Source organism: Lynx rufus, unplaced genomic scaffold (assembly GCF_022079265.1).
Source record: "Lynx rufus isolate CCGP_SWC_20201006 ecotype Redwood Valley unplaced genomic scaffold, mLynRuf1.p SCAF_13, whole genome shotgun sequence".
In the NCBI taxonomy this organism is placed as follows: domain Eukaryota; kingdom Metazoa; phylum Chordata; class Mammalia; order Carnivora; family Felidae; genus Lynx; species Lynx rufus.
Genome location: NW_025814827.1, coordinates 64,964,196 through 64,981,973, shown reverse-complemented (window position 1 = coordinate 64,981,973; position 17,778 = coordinate 64,964,196). Strand labels below are relative to the sequence as shown.

Genomic DNA, 17,778 nt, shown 5'->3' with positions numbered 1-17,778 from the left:
ATACTAATTGCGGACACAGCACTATGGTTAGTACTATTGCAAAAACAAAAACCAAAATAAACAGTCCCTATCACCCCAGTGCTTACCATCATTGAGAAAGAGAACATGGCTCACATGTGCTAAACAATGATAGAAAAAAATGCTAGGCAGTGCTTTAAAGAGTAGATTATAAGCTTGCACTTGGTTTCACACATAGTGGATGATCAAAAAGATGTTGAAGAAATGCTTACTGCCTGTATTCCTTATCAACTCACTTCATAAACTTTTAAATTCAGTCTCTATGACATTCTTCTAAAACCACTCTTTTCCATGTCCCAACGACCTTTATATAATCAAATCTTCCACCCTGAAAAAGCTACAGAGCTAGTAACTGCATACAGATGAAGCAAGTATGCTCTTTATTTTTCATTCTAGTTTACTGACTACTATGTCTCTTACCACACTGTATAGAAATCTGTTAGGAAAAATATAGCTAATATGGTAGTCAGCTAGTGAGGCCTGATCACTGACCCCATTAACCCATTAAAACACTCATAAGAAACATAAAAAGAGATGCAAAGTTAAAATACCACAGGAACATGGTTGTCAGTGATTTGATGTGTTAGGGCACAAAAACAATCAACTAAATGGTGGAAACAATAACAGAATTTAAAAGTTTAAATATTCAAAAAGTAAGAGAGCAGTTAGACCATGATATTATATGATCTAATATTAAATAGTCACTAAAGATCCTTCTACAGATTATTCGATATTAAAGAAAAAAATGTTCATGATAAAGTAAGTGAATAACTAAAAGGGGGACGTTCATTTTCATGCCTGAAAAAAGAATCAGGCAACAGAACATTCAGTGCATACCTCTCTCAGAAGTGGGATTACTACTAGAAAAATCTAATTTACTTCTTTGTGCTTTTTATATTTTCCAAATTTTCTATAAGTACACATTAACTTTTTTATAATCAGAAAAATTATTAAGAGGAAATTCAGGAAGATAAAGTTATTAAAAATTATTTTACAAGTAGCAGGCTGAATATGTAAGAACAAGTCATGTTTCAGTCTTCCTTCTCCTTAATCTCTCCTGCATTTAGTGGTACAGATGTATTTTCTCAAACTTTCTGCTTCACTTCTAAAACTTTGTTTTTTCTTGGTTCTCTTCCAACTGTTAGGCACCTCTTTCTTTGCCTTATTTGGTTCTGTCTCATATATCTCTTCCCTAATTGGGGCTGTATGTCAAGACTGAGTCCTAAGCATGCTGCTCTTGCTCTATATACCCTTCACTGGAGAGTCTACCCATTCTCAGTCTCAGCAAATACTTCTCAGTATATGACTTCCAAGATTTACATCCCTGGTTCTTTCTTTGTCTCTGGATAGTATTTTTCAAACTCAACTAGAATATTCTATCTTGTTCAACCTAAAATTCATTTTCCACCTAATTAATTTCCTTGTTTGGGGCCTTCTTATATGTATTCATGGATTTTATGCATTGGTCACCTCATGTAAATCTTAGTTCTCTCTCTGTGTCTCTCTCTCCCCCTCTACTCTAACACTTGGTCACTAAATGTTTTGAAACATCTCTTACATCCATTATTTTCTTTCTAGTCTAATCCTGATACCCTGCTAATCCTTACAGATCTCAACACCTCACACAAGCAGTCTAATTCATAAGTCTAATTAATCTCCTAAGTCTGTAGTCTCTAGCTCTAGAAAGGAAGGAAGGAAGGAAGGAAGGAAGGAAGGAAGGAAGAAAGAAAAAAAGAAAGAAAGAAAGAAAAAAAGAAAGAAAGAAAAGAAACAAAAAGTACAACCTACACATTTCTGTTGTTGTGATGAATTTTCCCAAAGCATTGCTTAAAAAAAAAGAAAGGAGGGGCGCCTCGGTAACACATTCGGTTGAGCATCCAACTCTTGATTTCGGTTCAGGTCATGATCTCACAATTTGTGAGCCCTGTGTAGGCTCTGCGCTGATAGTGTGTAGACTGCTCAGGATTCTCTCTCCTCTCTTTCCCTGCTTCTCCCCAACTTGTGCGTGCTCACAAGCTAAACTCTTTGGTCTGACATTCAAGAGTTTCCAATGCAGCCCTGCTTCCCTCTTGTAAACGTATTTTCTAACACTACATTACAAAAATCATCTAAGCAAATGAGTCTACTTTTAAAATGAGCTACAGAAATACATCAACATTCACGAGTTTTTCTGGAAGCTTTGCTGTTTAATGTAATTAACCAACGCTATATGTGGACAAGACAGAAATAATCAATTAACAGCAGACTGGAAATGTTAAAGCAGAACTTGGGCAAGAGCCAACACCTAACAGATCAGGGGCCATGACATTCTAGAAAAGGCAAAACTATGGAAACAGTAATCAGTGGTTGCTGGGAGGGAAGGAAGGAGTGATGAAGAGGCAGAGCACAGAGGATTTTCAGGGCAGTGAAACTATACTCAATGATACTATAATGGTAGATACTAGACATAGATTTGTCCAAGCCCACAGAATATACAACAGCAAGAGCAAATCCTAATGTAAAAACTACAGACTTTTGGTGATAATATGTCAATTTACATCAACTGCAATAAACATACCACTGTGGTGCTAGTGCAGGAGACTGCATGTGTGAGGGCAGAGGAAATAACAGAAATCTCTGTACTTTCTCTTCAATTTGCTATGAACCTAAAGCTGCTCTAAAAAATAATGTTTATTAATTAAAATAGATACATACTTCAAAAACTGCTCACCTAAAAATATTTAACTATTTAATACCTGTCCTCAAGATAAATTCCAATGTAGTTCTTCTACAAACCATTTATGAGCAAGAAAGTATAACTCAATTTCTGGGATATGTTCTTTCATTTTTATTTATTTTTAAATATTTATTTATTTAGAGAGTGTGCCTGCAGGTGTGCAGGGGAGGGTGCGAGTAAGAGCTAGAGTGAAAGAGAGAGAGAGAGAGAGAGAGAGAGAGAGAGAGAGAGAGAGAGAGAGAAAGAACACGTGAGCACGCAGGGGAGGGGCAGAGAAAGGGAGAGACAGAATCCCAAGCAGGCTCCATGCTTGTCCACACAGAGCCCCATATGGGGCTCAATACCATGAACCACGAGATCACGACCTGAGCTGAAATCAAGAGTTGGATGTTCAAGCAACTGAGCCACCCAGGTGCCCCAAGTTCCATCTTTTAAAAGCAATATATATCTACACTGGAATTTAAAAAATGCACTTATTTTCAGATTCTTGGTGCTTTGGCCAGCACCAGAATCATCTTCTTTTTAAAAAAAATATTTATTTATTTTGGGGGAGGGCAAGTGGAGGAGGGACAGAGAGGGGGGGACAGAGGATCCGAAGTGGGATCTGCTCTGACAGGCTGACAGCAGCAAGCCCGATGTGGGGCTTGACCTCATGAACCACAAGATCATGACCTGAGTGGAAGTCAGATGCTCAACCAACTAAGCCACCCAGATGCCCCCAGAATCTTCTTGATACACTAACATTTTAGTTTTGACACAGAACAAGCAGGATTAAGATCAATGCTTAAAGAAACCCATTCAATCCCATGTAATGTTTATAGTACACAAGAACAACCATATAACTAGATTATGTAAATCTGAAAATTATTGTTAAAAATAATTTGGAGCTAGAAGGAAGGAAAGAATATTTAGTTTACCTCCATCCATTTGAGTTCTACTGCAAAAATACAAACTCCTTATTTGTAATAATGATCTCTGTATTTTTGCTTCTGATTGTATTTCTAGTATCTTCTGCTACCCCCCACCAAACAGTTTCAGCAGTACAGAAACTCACCATTTCCTATTAATTTGCTAAGTCCTTCATAACTCAGTGTCTCAACATATATTCCTCCCATCTGGAATTCACCAGAACCCGTCCACACTTAAGCAAACTTCTACTCATCTTTTATCACACCGTTTAAATCATAATAACTCAGAAAACAATTTAAGAAAAGTTTGAAAACAAAACTCTGTGGGATAATTCTAAGCAGAAAAAGAACTGCAAAGAAATCTTGAACTTTTATCGCTTCTCGGCCTTTTGGCTAAGATCAAGTGTAGAAATCTTGAACTTTAGTAGGTAGTTGTCATGTTATTGGTGTAGTAATTATATTTTGTACATCATAGAATACAGTATATGAATAAATATGACTGACACTGGGAACCAGGGTTTTACTGTGGGAGAAGGAAGATATGGACTAAAGGAAGATAAGGAAAAACGCTGTAGTGCTGGATTTGAACTGGAGGTTATCAATATGATTCACACACACACACACACACACACACACACACACACACACACACACAAAGGTACTGCCTGGTTCTGTCCACTGAAATGACCAATCCACAATAGTAAACAATAGCGATGAATACATTTATACCTAGACTTTGGTTTTTAAATTCTGCTCTTAACTAAAAAAGCAGTTTGAAAAAATGGTTGATTCCAGGTCTGACACAAGAAAGGTACAAAGTAAGCCTGGGAATCTTGTATGATTAAGAATGTGTTCAATGACTAAGGAGTCACGTCAAAGGACATAAGAATCAGCCACTGGTCAACTTAGAGCCAATTTTAGCATCAAAAGGAATACTGATGTACCTAACACAGAGAATAAAAAAGAATGCCAGATAACAAATACAGAAGAAATGTAAGAATTTTTTAAAAATTATCCTTTCTTTGTAGACCTTGATGTAATAAATGATATAGGTTTGAATCACTATTAGATGCTAAGAACAGTGGCTGAAAGGTTTTTAGGTTATTTATACAGTCTCAAAGTATCACCTTACAGATCATGTGCTAATTATAAAGAAGAAAATAAACCTTACAAGACAGTGATCTGGTCATCACTACATTAACCAAGTGGTAAAATTTAGCTCATCAGTAGTGAGACAACTTGATATTATATGTATCCTCATGTGATATAATGTGAACTTTACAATATCTCCCATGTAACATTTTTGCTAAAATTGTTTATCTTGAATGTATTCATAAAGAAACAATCAGACAAATTAAGGAATGTAGGAAATTCTACAAAATGACTACTTCAGACTCTTCAAATAAGTCAATGTCAAGAAAAAATAAACAAACAGGTAGGCATATTGTTCTAGATAAGAGGTATATTAACCAAGTGAACCGTGATTGGAACCTAGGTGATAAAAGTAAAACAAATACTATAAAACATTTTTTACGGGTTAATTGGAGAAATTTAAACACAGACTATATATTAGATATTACTGAATTACTATTGATTTTTTTGAGGTGTGATAATAATATGATAAAGGAAAATGCCATACTTAGAAAATAAATGTAGAAATATTGAGAAATGAAATATCAAGATATCTGCACTTGCTTTCAAATGATTCAGCAAATATGAAGCATATATGAAAAGATGACAAGTGACAAATATAGATGAAGTAGATGGGTATTCATTGTACAGTTCTTTTAAGTTATCTGTAGATTTGGAATTTTCAAAATAAAAACTGGAGGAAAAATCAGTTCAGATGTCACAACTTGGAAGACTTCTTGGAACTTCTTGGAGGAATTCTTGGAACTTTTCTAGTGGAATTCTTTTTTCTATTTTCAGCATTCCTACGGACTCTTTATATTTCTCCTTTAGCACTTAACAAATTTGAAATTGCCCATTTACAGGTCTGTCTTTCTACCTAAATTTCACGGAACCAGCCTCATCTTCATTATTAGAAGTCAGCTCTTTATCTGACAAGTACTAAATACTCAGTGTTTGTGTATGGATGAGATAATTGACATACCAAGTTGACAGGCCCAAACTGAAATCCAAGTATTGTCATTATCATATTGTGCCTCAAATTCAATGAAATCCATCAAGCAGTAAGCTTATTAAATGTTCCTACATGATCTGTACCATTACAATAGATGTCCACATCAGCTTTCAAACTGACTTTAAAAAAACAGCATAACAACCCTCTAGCAGTTTCACCCTTAAGTCATTACAAACCTATTTTCATTTTAAACTCTTTCTAGTTTCAACTCAAGGAAATTAGAAAAGATGCATACCTGTTCTATATCCTTGGGATTGGAGGTCTGGTTTTCTCCCATGACTCCAGACTGCTCATTTTCCCATGGTAATTTATTTTTTCCTTTTCCTGCACTTAATACCCTTCGGGTACATATGGTTGGACTGTAAGATCCATAAATTTGCATGCTGCCCCTTGTGTGGTCACCACAATGACAGTGTGCACTCTGAGTTCTGTTACCAGCCAAAAGCCAATCTGTATCTGCTCCATGTGCCAAATGACTTGACCTACCCTGGGCAGATGATGGCATAAGTATTGCATATTCCACAAATCCCTGTTCTGTTAACCTTGGGAGGGTTTTCCTAGCCAATCTGGCCTGCACAGCATTCATCACTCCATCTCCATTATCTTGCAGTTCAACAGTATCCACAGCTTTGAAAAGGATGCTGGTTTTACCTGAGCCCATTGACGATGCCAACACAGCAAAGGCTTCAAGAGCTGCTTGGCGTACCCTGCGTTTGCTATCTACAAGAGCTGGGGCAAGATCAAAAGACAGTTTGGTTAAGTCAAAATCTTCACTTGGATAAGTCAGGAGGGAGCAGATGCAAATGTTCACTACCTCCTCTCTCACTCTGGAATGCTTATGTTTGAGATGTTCCAGGAGTAAACAAAGCACCTGTTGAGGACCTACTTCCTTCATTAGCTTGAGGAAGATTTTCATGTATTCTTGTTTGATTACCAACTTGTTATCTGCCAGCACTTTGACAGAAGCTGCTATAACTGGTCCCAAGAACTGTTGTACCTGCTCTCCAAGGCGAATAACCAGTAAATGCAGGACCTGAAGTGTGCCATGGACCACTTTGAAGTTTGAATCGTCTAACAAATTATACAACAAGCTAATGAAACCGACAAGACTGGAATGAGGGGTAGAACTAGGGTTAACTCTTGCCATCACCTGTTTTAGTTCCTCAACAGCCTGAGTCCGGTTCTTATAGTCTTCCTGGTCTAACAACCTTGAATGAAGCTCTTGAGGAATAATCCCAAATTTAAGATTGCTGTTGGAAACAGTCACTGCACAGGGGAGAGGATCTTCAGGAAATCCAGAGGCTTCAAGTTCCAAATAATAAGGAACCTGACTTCCATATTGAGACTCCAGGCGGCGATTGTAATGTCTCCTCAACGCAGATGGCAGGCGAGAGATATAGGACTGAAATCTCTCTTGGCCAAGTCGTTCCCCAATTTGCTGAAGTGCAGAGAAAGCAGTCTCAGATTCTTCTTCTATCTCCTGATCGCCAAGCTTTCTGGCTAAGGATATTATTACCTCGGTGAGATCTAAGCTGAGCAACAAATCCTCAGGAGTAAGCAGGATGGGGAACAGTAGTGCTGTGGAAGCTCGAAGTCGGGCGTCGGTACTTTCCAGTCCCTGTTGTATAAGCGTTCTCAGCACCTGTCCAGAACTACGTTTCAGACAGACATGTAGGATTTGTAGCGCATCTTTCCGTAGGGCTGGATTCTCTTCTCTTAAGGAGATAACAAGTTGAGGCAGAAGTGCTAAGCTAAAGGCCTCTTCCAGCTGGCCTGCCTCCCCCTGACCCCGGAGAACGTCCGAGAGGAGCTGCAAGCAGAGTCGCTTCTCATCACTAACTCCTTCCACAAGCACTCGGCCCAAGGCCCGATACAATGCTTCCTTCCGTCGGGGGAAGCCGAGTCGACCGCCCCGCCGCGGCAAAGCAGCCTGCAAAGCCTGGAAGGCCTCGGAAGGATCTGGCGCGGTTCGGAAGAGTTGAAGAAGCCGAGTCTCCTCTTCGTCTCCCCCTGCCAAACCACCTCCAGACCCAGACCAACCACTTGTGACTGCCTCCGCGGGCATCACGAGGGTCGAGGCCAGAGGTGAAGGTGTCGGAGGGCAGGAACCGTGGTCTCCGGCAGCTCCACGGCAGTAGTTTTTCTCGCCTCTCATGGTGCCCCCACCTCGACTATCATCAGTCTCTGGGGCGGAAGGACGACTGCAGCTCTGAAGGCGATAGGCACAGAGGGCTGGAAGGTGCGGCAGCAGGAGCAGCGCAGAGGGCACAGCCTCCATGGAGAGTCGTCAGATGGCAAAGGCTGTAGGAAACCATCGTCTTTGAAGGGCTCGATGGAGCCCAGCCTTCCAGGTTCCTCTACAAGCCACAAGCTGTAGAGGAGGGAAAGGAACAGCTTCAGTTAGCTGCCAAGCCTCTCCCAACTCCGGGAGGCTGCCTTCTGCAAAATGGCCCCTGCCTGAGCCCCAGACCCCACAGCAGCCACCGGGCGTATCCAGGGGCACCACGTGACCAAACCGATCGCTTCCATGGTGATATACCCAGCGCGAACCTCTTGACCCGGAACTCAACTTGCCGTGTTGAATGCTGGGTCCTGTAGTCCACGTCGGGTGTTACGAATAGGCAGCTGGATCCTGGAAAAGGAAGTGAGAACATTACGACGGTAGCAAACGTCTGTAGAGCGGAGAAGGCAAAGCAGCGTGAAGGCATTAGACGGAAGTGACGTTCTCGCTCCGAGCGGAAGTTCCCCTCCCCACCGGAAAGAATTGGGGTTTGACTGGGGACAAGCAGGGGATCCTACCCCGACACCGCTGGCCTGCGACTTCTCTTGTTGTTACCTGCCTGATTCCGGGGACTCAGGTATTTTCCTTTTGCTGTCCTCCTGCGGCGCGGGCTTTGGCAGAGTTTTGCCGGAGTGACGCTGGTGCTGCAGTAAGAGGTAAAGAAATGAACAGGAGCAAGCAGGGAGAAAGACGACATCTTCTTGTGCAGGGCTTGTTATCGTTGCAAATGCGTTGCTTTCTACAACCCTGAGTTAGTGCGATCCTTTTGTCCTGCGGCCCGCGTACCCTGACAGGAGATTCGGACCAAAGCCAAGCTTATAGCTCGCGTACTTTTTTCAAATTCTGGTCTTTGGGGCCCTTATTCTCCCCGCCCTACCCCCTTCCTACTTCGCTTACACGATGGTCTTGGAAGGTTGATGATTTCTTCATTTTTCCTTAATCTCACCACTTTAAATTCTCTTTTAAAACGTACTTAATTTATTTTTCCCTGTAGCTCCCACCTCTCCCTTAGACGTTCTCAAAGGCCCCTAATGCAGTTCCTTTATGAGACTTACCTCCTTCCCTCCTCCGGCGCCCTGTGCCATCCCAACCTCCCTGCAGGATCCTTGCGCGTGTCTGCAGCCCTTCAGTCTCCTGGAAACCGAGATTGCAACGACAACTTCAGTTGCGGTTGAAGGCTTGGCATCACGGTCCTAAGAGAACTGCCCTGTAGATTTGCGGCTAATAATAGACATTTCTTTTTTTAGGCGAACTGTGAATTTGGTGAGCGGTTCTTTCCTGTTGTAAATGAAACTTAAGCGAACACAGTTGAAGAGCTGGAGTGTCGGAGTGTCTGTTGTGAGGCTGTATTCTTGTGGAGTGTGTGGGGGGAGTTGGGCTTTTTTGAAGCATAACACAATTAATTACTTTAGGATGACTTATTGAGAAAAGGCTGCAGAAAAGTTATCGTTTGAGGTCTCCCATTTATGCATTTTAAATGTAAGTGAAGTCAGGATAATTGAGTTACATATGTCAAACCTTTTTTAAATAATGTTGCTGGATAATTATTTCTGTTGTCTTAAGTACAATTTGGATACCATAGGTTTCTTTTTTGTCTTTTAGGAATAGAGTAAATGTGAATGAGGCCTATGTAAACATCCTTATGTTTTGGTTTCGGTTCTTTTGTGGTTGGTTGTTATTTTGAGTTTAGTTAGTCATTTTGGTGTTTAAATGAATCTGCCTAATATGGTTTAGGTATATTTCAGTAGACCAAAAAAAGAAAAAAAAATTTTTTTTTTGTTTTTTTGTTTTGTTTTGTTTTTTTTTTTAATTTAGGGACAGGGTAAGGGCTGGGGAGTTAAAACACAAGAGATGATTGTAGCAGTCGTCAGTGAAAAGGAATGTCTGTCTGGTTTTCCTATTTCAATGTAAGAAACTCATATTTATACTTTTAGTCATAAAACTCCAGGTCTCAGGACCCCAATTCAAACTAAACTGAGTAAGAGAATGATGTACACTTTAGAATGTACATATTAGAATGCTAGTTTATGTTGGAATAGAAGATAACCCTTTCCAGTGATCAGAATTTTCAGGTGGAAGAATCCAGTGCACTCTTTCCTGTATCCAAGAACTTGGGAAGCCAGGTTAGTAAGTGGAGGTTGTATGGTAATCATGGAATCAAAGAAAAGGAACTTGGAACGTCTTGAATGATGTACCATCATCAAAGTTATGGTAGAAGCTTTAGAATTACCCCTTCTCTTCATAGTGAATACTTTTCAAGGATTGTGGATACTTAAACCAACCAGTTATTGTGCCTTTCCCTTAGAATAAGGCAAAATGAGTCTTAATTTTGATCCTTTTTTCAGGGCTCTGTAGATCACTATGTTATAGATGGCAATTTATTTTGTATCTGTTACATGTAATTTCCTTGGTAAAGACTTGGAAGATGCATTAGTCTCCATGGTGGATATTTAGGAAATGGGACCTTAATAAACATCATACATCTTATTAATTATCTTTAGGGGTTATTTTGTGGAAGGCAGATTGCATCCATTTAATGTATGTTCGGTCTATTTCTTTTACAAAGAAAAATTTTAAAAAATCTTATTCTTGAATTCCAGGAATCCAGGGAATTGTAGAAATTGTGTATTGACTAGAAAAACCTTTTATGTTTAACCATAAATAGAGATAGGATAAAAAATTTTTTTTAATATTTATTTATTTTTTGAGAGAGGATGCAAGAGTTTGGGCAGAGGGGGCAGAGAGATAGGGGAACAGAGGATCCCAAGTGGGCTCTGCACTGACAACAGAGAGCGTGATGTGGAGCTTGAACTCACAGACTGTGAGATCATGACCTGACCCGAAGTTGGACGTTTAACTGACTGAGCCACCCAGGCACCCCAGAGATAGGACAAAAATTTTTAAATCAAATTCCAAAATAGTGAAATACACTATGTGTTTAACAGTACACCTTTTAAAGTTGAAAGGCTGTAATTAAGAGTACGTTGAAAATACCAAATTCAGGTAAGACAAATTAAAAATACCAATATTTTTTAACAAGTTTAGTTAAATTAATGGATTATAGGAGTATTTGTGATACATTAATTTTTTGAGCTGAACTTAAGGTAAATAAAATTGTCCTAAAAACATCTCTTATTTTCACAGACATAAGATATTACTTGGTTGGATAAACCACTATGATTTTTTCTGTGTTCTTACTCAAATTTTACAGACATTAAGGAATATTGGAAATCAGTGTGAATTCTGTAAACTGTTAAGAGTTTTGTATAGTTTTAAGAAGTTATTGTGAATAAATGCTATGCAAATGAAAGGTACAATTAACAGATCGTGATATGACTACCATTTATTGATTGTTGGCTATCTGTCATACAGGATGATAAGTACTTACTGGATATGGACTCATTTAATTTTCACAACAAGTTTTGGAAGCTACATCTATGTTTGTACTGTGGCAATTGTATCCATTGGAAAGTAATTGAACAGAGAAAGAAAGTAAAACTCAAGCTATGTAGGTACATGGTAGAGCTTTGGAAAAGCTTTGGTGGGGGAAAGTGTTGAAATATAGGAAAAAATTAGATTTTTGTATTAATCATTCATATATTATATTATATTTATTCATATATTTTAATTATATTTATTAAATATATATTATATATTTATTATATTTTTATTATAATATATTCATATATTTTATTCATATATATTCATATATTTATTATATATTTTATCTTGAAAATATTATATATATTTTAACCTTTTTTTTAACAGTTCTGTACTGTTTTAGTTCCTTATTTGAGCCAAAACTTAATAAGGTTAAGAAATTATGAGTCTGTTTTTGTATATGTGTAATTAAACAACATTTTCATTTCTTTAGGTTTATGTTTCAAAGCTGTTGTGCAGTTTTGACTGAGTCAAAAGTATAGTTTTAAACAACAATCAATTTTTGTTGTATTTCTGGTGCTAATCTGTATGAGGTAACAGGATCTCACATTCATTGCAACTAGTTTTATATAACTTACAGCTTTTACTGGATGTAGAAAAGGCTTTGGGAGCTTCCCTTCTTTTGTATTATTTCTGACTTCATGATATAATGATTATACTATAAGAGGCTTCTAATGTTACTTTTGTTTCTTCAGATATAATGAAAGCCAGGCCCAGAGAACAGGAAAATATGCCAACTTGTTCATAGGCTCACTGATAAAATAGTATGCCATCAGTAATTGAATTCTTGTGTGAGGAGAGTTGAACTGTGGGAAAGAAATTTAAGAAAATGACTGACATAATAAAATATTATTTCATAAATCATACTTGTTACAGCAAAATATATGTGTCTGGATTTTTTTTTTAACAATTCTTATTTCTCATCACTATTTGTTCTCCTTGTAGCAGATAATTGCCTCCCAACTGATTTCAGCACAACTGTTTTGTAATTTAGGTGTCAGTTAAATAGTTACTAAACTCACAGCTTGACCTTTATTAGCTTTGTTTCGGAACCTGAAATTACGAAGCTGCTGCAGACTATGGAAAGTTTGATTTTTATCTAACATTGTGTTTATATTGTGGATGTTTATGTAACAATGCTACTATTATATAAATAACAGAAGGGAATGATTGTTCCATAGATCCCTCTGTATTTCATTTTAAAACCTTGATGTACTTTTAAATATATATATGTGTGTATTTGTATGTGATCTATTTTTGAGTTTCTATTCTGCCCTTTTTTAGTTTCTTGTTTGAGTTAAACTTTACTGAGATTAAGAAATTATGAGTTTATAAGTGAGGCTTTATAACCTGGTAGTGAAGAACTCTGGAGACAGCATACCAAGGTTTAAGTCTTGCCTGGGCCTAGTTTCTCTATGCCTCAGATTACTTTATAAAATAGGAATAATAACAATAGCACCTATCTCATGTTGTTATTCTGAGGATGAAAGGAGTTAATACATGTAAAAAGCTTAGAACAGTAACTGGCACACTGTGACAGTCAAAGGTATTCCAGTTGCTCTTTATAAATTTTTTTTAGCGTTTATATTAGAGAGAGAGAGAGAGTGTGCAGTAGCAGGGGAGGGGCAGAGAGAGACAGAGACAGAATCTGAAGCAGGTTCCAGGCTCTGAGCTGTCAGCACAGAGCCCGATGCAGGGCTCGAACCCACGAACTGTGGGATTGTGACCTGAGCCAAAGTTGGACGCTTAACCAACTGAGCCACCCAGGCACCCCATTCCAGTTGCTCTTTTTAGAATCATTTAGTTTTCTCAGGAGTGGTAATAATTATAAATTGATTTAGTAAATATTTTGAGTAGGTCTACACTGTTCAGCTTTGAAATTTTTTTAATGTAATATGAAGAGAATGCTGTTTTAAGATTAGGAAAACGTTATAGTTCCTATAATGTCTCTTACTACTTGTATGATCTTTGTCAATTCATTTAAACTCTCTGCACGTCAGATTCTTCATCTCTAAGTCTTAGGCCAAGTTTAGTGCCTTACACATACATTTTTTTCTGTGCAAGATTTCAAAAACATGCAAAAATAAAATAATACACAAACCTTCATGTCTCTATCACCCAGCTTCAAAAACATGTCATGAGATCATCTACATCTACATCTGCTTGCTCATCCCATATTAATTTGAAGCAAATCTCTGAAAACATTATCTATAAATATTTTAGTATAAAAAGATAAAAACCCTTAAAAGTACTACATATGTAGTTATATGTTACATATGTAACATATAAACGTATAAAACATAACTACAGTATCCTTTTTCAGCAACTAAAGTTACAGTGATTAGTTAATATAATAAATTACCCAGTTAGTGTACAAATTTCCAGTTGTCTCCTAAATATATATGTATGGGCATGTGCACATGTATGCATGCGTGCACACACCTGTATATTTCATTAGTTGTATTTGCTTGATCTGTGTTTCAAGTTTATTTTGAACTGTAGGTTGGTTCTCTTTTATTTCTTTCAGTTTATTTGTGGAAGCATCTAGGTTATTTATTCCATGAAGTTTCTCACAGTCAGGATGTTTTTTGCTAATTGCATCTTTCTGTTATAGTTTAATGTGCTTTTTCTGTTCTCTGTATTTCTTGTAAATTAATAGTTGGATCTAGACTGTTGACTGCATGTTTGATTTTGGTGTTTGGGGGGGGAGGGCGGGGAGTCCAAGAGTATCCATAGGTGATATTATGGTCTCCTATCAGAAGGCCCTGATGTCTGGTTGTCTCTTTGTGATATTAGCAGCCCTTCATAATGAAAGCCTACCTACATTTATTCATTAAGATTGTGAAATGGTGGGGTCGTCTGGGTGGCTCAGTCGGTTAAGCATCCAACTTTGGCTCAGGTCATGATCTCTCTCGCAGTTTGTGAGTTCGAGCCCCGTGTCAGGCTCTGTGCTGACAGCTCAGAGCCTCGTGCCTGCTTCAGATTCTGTGTCTCCCTCTCTCTGCTCTTCCCCATTCATGCTCTGTCTCTCTCTGTCTCCCAAAAATAAATAAAAGTGAAAAAGAAATTAAAAAGATTGTGAAATGGTGATACTCTGTCATCCTTTATCTATTAACATTCCTGTATTTATTTATTCCTTTGCTTTTATGAAAGAAACTTCCCCTCATTTGTTTGGTAACTCATTGGTGTAGTTAGTATTGGAAAGACATGATAAATGTTTGATTCTTTCCCTTTATTTACTAGGTTTCAAATAATAAGTTGGTTCATTAGCATTTTCCAGTGGTGATGAATTAAGACTTTCTTTTAATTATCATAATTTTGTTATCATTATGGACTCATGGGTTTAAGCATATCTGATAAGTTTTAATCAATTGTAGTTATTGATGTTCAGTTTGTCCCATCTTTGACTAATGATAGCCTATTCAGTTTGGCTCCTAAGTTTTTTATAACCTTCGCTGTCATTGATAGCTTTCTTGCTACCTAGTATGTAAAAATTCCAAATTTATCTTGACGTTTTTGTGCCCCAGGCCTTGAATCAGCCATTAGTCTAATAGTTTCTAACCCTTTTCAGGAAACAGAGCTAGTAAATATAATTAACTTTTTTCTTAAAATAATATATTTTATATATTTGTGTATCTCATTTGCATTTTATATGTTTATGCATAAAATATATATTAATATATAATTAATGTTGTTTCTGTATATAGATCTATTCTAAACACTTTATATTCAAAATCAGAGTTCAAGGTTTATATTTAGTATCTTCGTCTCAACATCTTTATCTCTTTGCTCCCCTACTGAGAATTACAGATCATAGTGACCCTAGGGATGATTAGAAATGCCTTGTAATAATGCATTTGCAATGCACACATAACAGTTTCACAATACAAATAACACTTTCATCAGCAATGTGATTACTGAAAATAGTGTGTTTTTTTAGGGCATATCCTACTAGGAAAGGACCATCAAATTACTGTTTTAAAGGTATTTAGAATGATATGGTTAGACCACTAACTAGATGAACATTGAGTTCCTTTGCTTCCTTTTATTTTCAAATTTATTATGGATTGTGTTTTCAAGATTTAATTTTGCTTTATAATTATATAAAATACTTTTTCCATAGGCAAATCTGTAAAATGGCATATGTTCAGAGATGTCTAGCTTCTATCTCTATCCCCTCTACTCTGTTCCCTCACTCCTCCTGTAGATAACCTTTAAAAATATATATTATTTAATATTTCCTTTGTTTTTATGTAAGTGAATCTGTATATTTGTAACCTCCCATTTCTTAGGTAAATGGTGACATACTATACACATATTTCTCTTGCTTGGATCAGAGATCCCTCTAGAGCCTATGTACAGAGATTCCTCATTCTTCTTCCATAACTGCATAGCACTCATTTGATTGGATACGTCATAGTTTTTTTCAACCATTCTTTTATTGGTGGACTTTAGAGTCGTTTTAAAATTCTTGGTCAGTTACATCTTGCTCTCTCAAGCATAAAAATAAGCATAAAGAATTATTCTTTTGCTTTTACAAATAGACCTGCAATTATTAACCTTATGAAGGTGCCATTATATATTTTTTGCCAGTATATTTTTTGGGTAAATTCTTAGAAGTAGGGTTGTTGGGTCATAGGGTAAATGCAAATGTAGTTTTGCTAGATTTTCCAGATTTACCTCCAGAGGTCTTAAACATTTGACATTTGCACAGCAGTGTGTGAGAGTGCCTGTTTCTCACAGTCATACCAACAGAGTATATTGCCAGGAAAGAATTATTAACTCATTTTAATCCATTTGATTGTAAGTGAGGTAGAGCAATTTTCCATATAGTTAAGAACCATTTGCATTTTTTAATGAGCTATTCATTTCTTTAGCTTATTTTTTCTGTGGGGCTAGAGTATTTTAGAAATGTTGTAAATATTCTGATATGTGTTATATATGTGTTGCAAATATTTTTCTCAATCTCCTATTTCTCCTTTGCTTATGATTTCTTTTTTTTTGTTGTTTATTTATTCATTTCGAGAGAGACAGAGTGAGTGGGGGGAGGGGCAGAGGGAGAGAGAGAATCCCAAGCAGGCTCTGCACTGTTCGCACAGAACCTGATGCAGGGCTCAAACTCGCCAAACGCGAGACCATGACCTGAGCCAAAACCAAGAGTTGGATGCCTAACCAACTGAATTATCCAGGTGCCCCTCCTTTGATTTCTTTAGCTAGGCAAAGTTGTGATGCAATCAAGTTAGTCTGTTTTTTCACTTACTGCTTGCTTCTGGGTTTTGTGTCATAATTAGGAAATTATTTCTAATCTCATTACAGAGGAATTCACCCTATTTTATTGTAATAGTTGTATGATTTCATTTTTTACTTATACCTCTGATCCCATTAGGAATTTATACTGGTGTAGATATGTGGAAGGGATCTAATTTTATCTATTTTTATAAGGATCTAATTTTATCTATTTTTATTCAGTTATCCTAACCTGCTTATTTAAAATTTTTTAAATGTTTTTATTTATTTTTGAGAGAGAGAGAGAGAGAGAGAGAGAGAGAGAGAGAGAGCACTAGTGGGAGAGGGGCAGAGAGAGAGGGAGACACAGAATCCAAAGCAGGCTCCAGGCTCTGAGGTATGAGCGCAGAGCCTGATATGAGGCTGGAACTCACAAACTGCGAGATCATGACCTGAGTCGAAGTCAGACGCTTAACCAACTGAGCCACCAGGCACCCCAACCTGCTTATTTAAAAGCCCTGTTTTCCTTATTGATTTCAAGATAATGGTCTTTATCATAAGCTAAGTTTCCATATGCTGAATTATCTATTTCTGTATTTTAATTCTTCTCCATTGGTTTGTTTCTCCAAACCAAACATTTGGTTTAATCCACAACAACAAACTTTACAAATGAGAACATTCAAGTTTAGAATAAGTAATTTGTCCCAAGTCATAACAGCTATTAAGTAGTCACATATAAACTCGATCCCAAATCTCTTGATTCTGAATTTGTTCACTGTTCTTCCCTGTTTTCCATGATACTTCTTTTCCTTCTGCACAAGGTTGTTATTGAGATAAAACTGTCAATGTAAACTGTCAAAGATGAGGTTTTAAAGATTAGAAGTTACCGCTTCTTTGAGTTATTTTTAGACATTTAAGGTAAATAGCTGAGAACCAAATATAGTCACAGTTGTAATTTGTAATTTTGAAGGAGTTACAGTGTGACTTAGAATAATTTTTTAGCAGTTATACTTGTGATGGCATTATTTTAACTGGTTCTTAAACA

At 37.2% G+C, this 17,778-nt stretch overlaps 2 protein-coding genes across 3 annotated transcripts in view; one reads left to right on the top strand and one right to left on the bottom strand.

Moving 5' to 3' along the window:
* Nucleotides 1-8,408, bottom strand: part of TOGARAM1 (TOG array regulator of axonemal microtubules 1) — a 76,820-nt gene extending 68,412 nt beyond the window's left edge. Inside the window, exon 1 of the mRNA XM_047075651.1 lies at nt 6,021-8,408. Within this exon, the coding sequence (XP_046931607.1) occupies nt 6,021-8,063 (2,043 nt within the window). The 5' untranslated portion in view covers nt 8,064-8,408. The remainder of the gene's footprint in view (nt 1-6,020) is intronic.
* A 133-nt stretch (nt 8,409-8,541) lies between these two features.
* The window catches only part of KLHL28 (kelch like family member 28), a 35,921-nt gene continuing 26,684 nt past the window's right edge, over nt 8,542-17,778 (top strand). The window contains exon 1 of one of the 2 annotated variants that reach the window (XM_047075649.1): nt 8,542-8,643. The gene's annotated coding sequence lies outside the window, so the exon portion shown is untranslated. Of the gene's footprint in view, nt 8,723-17,778 lie in introns of both variants that reach the window. The other variant, XM_047075650.1, reaches the window with a different exon arrangement.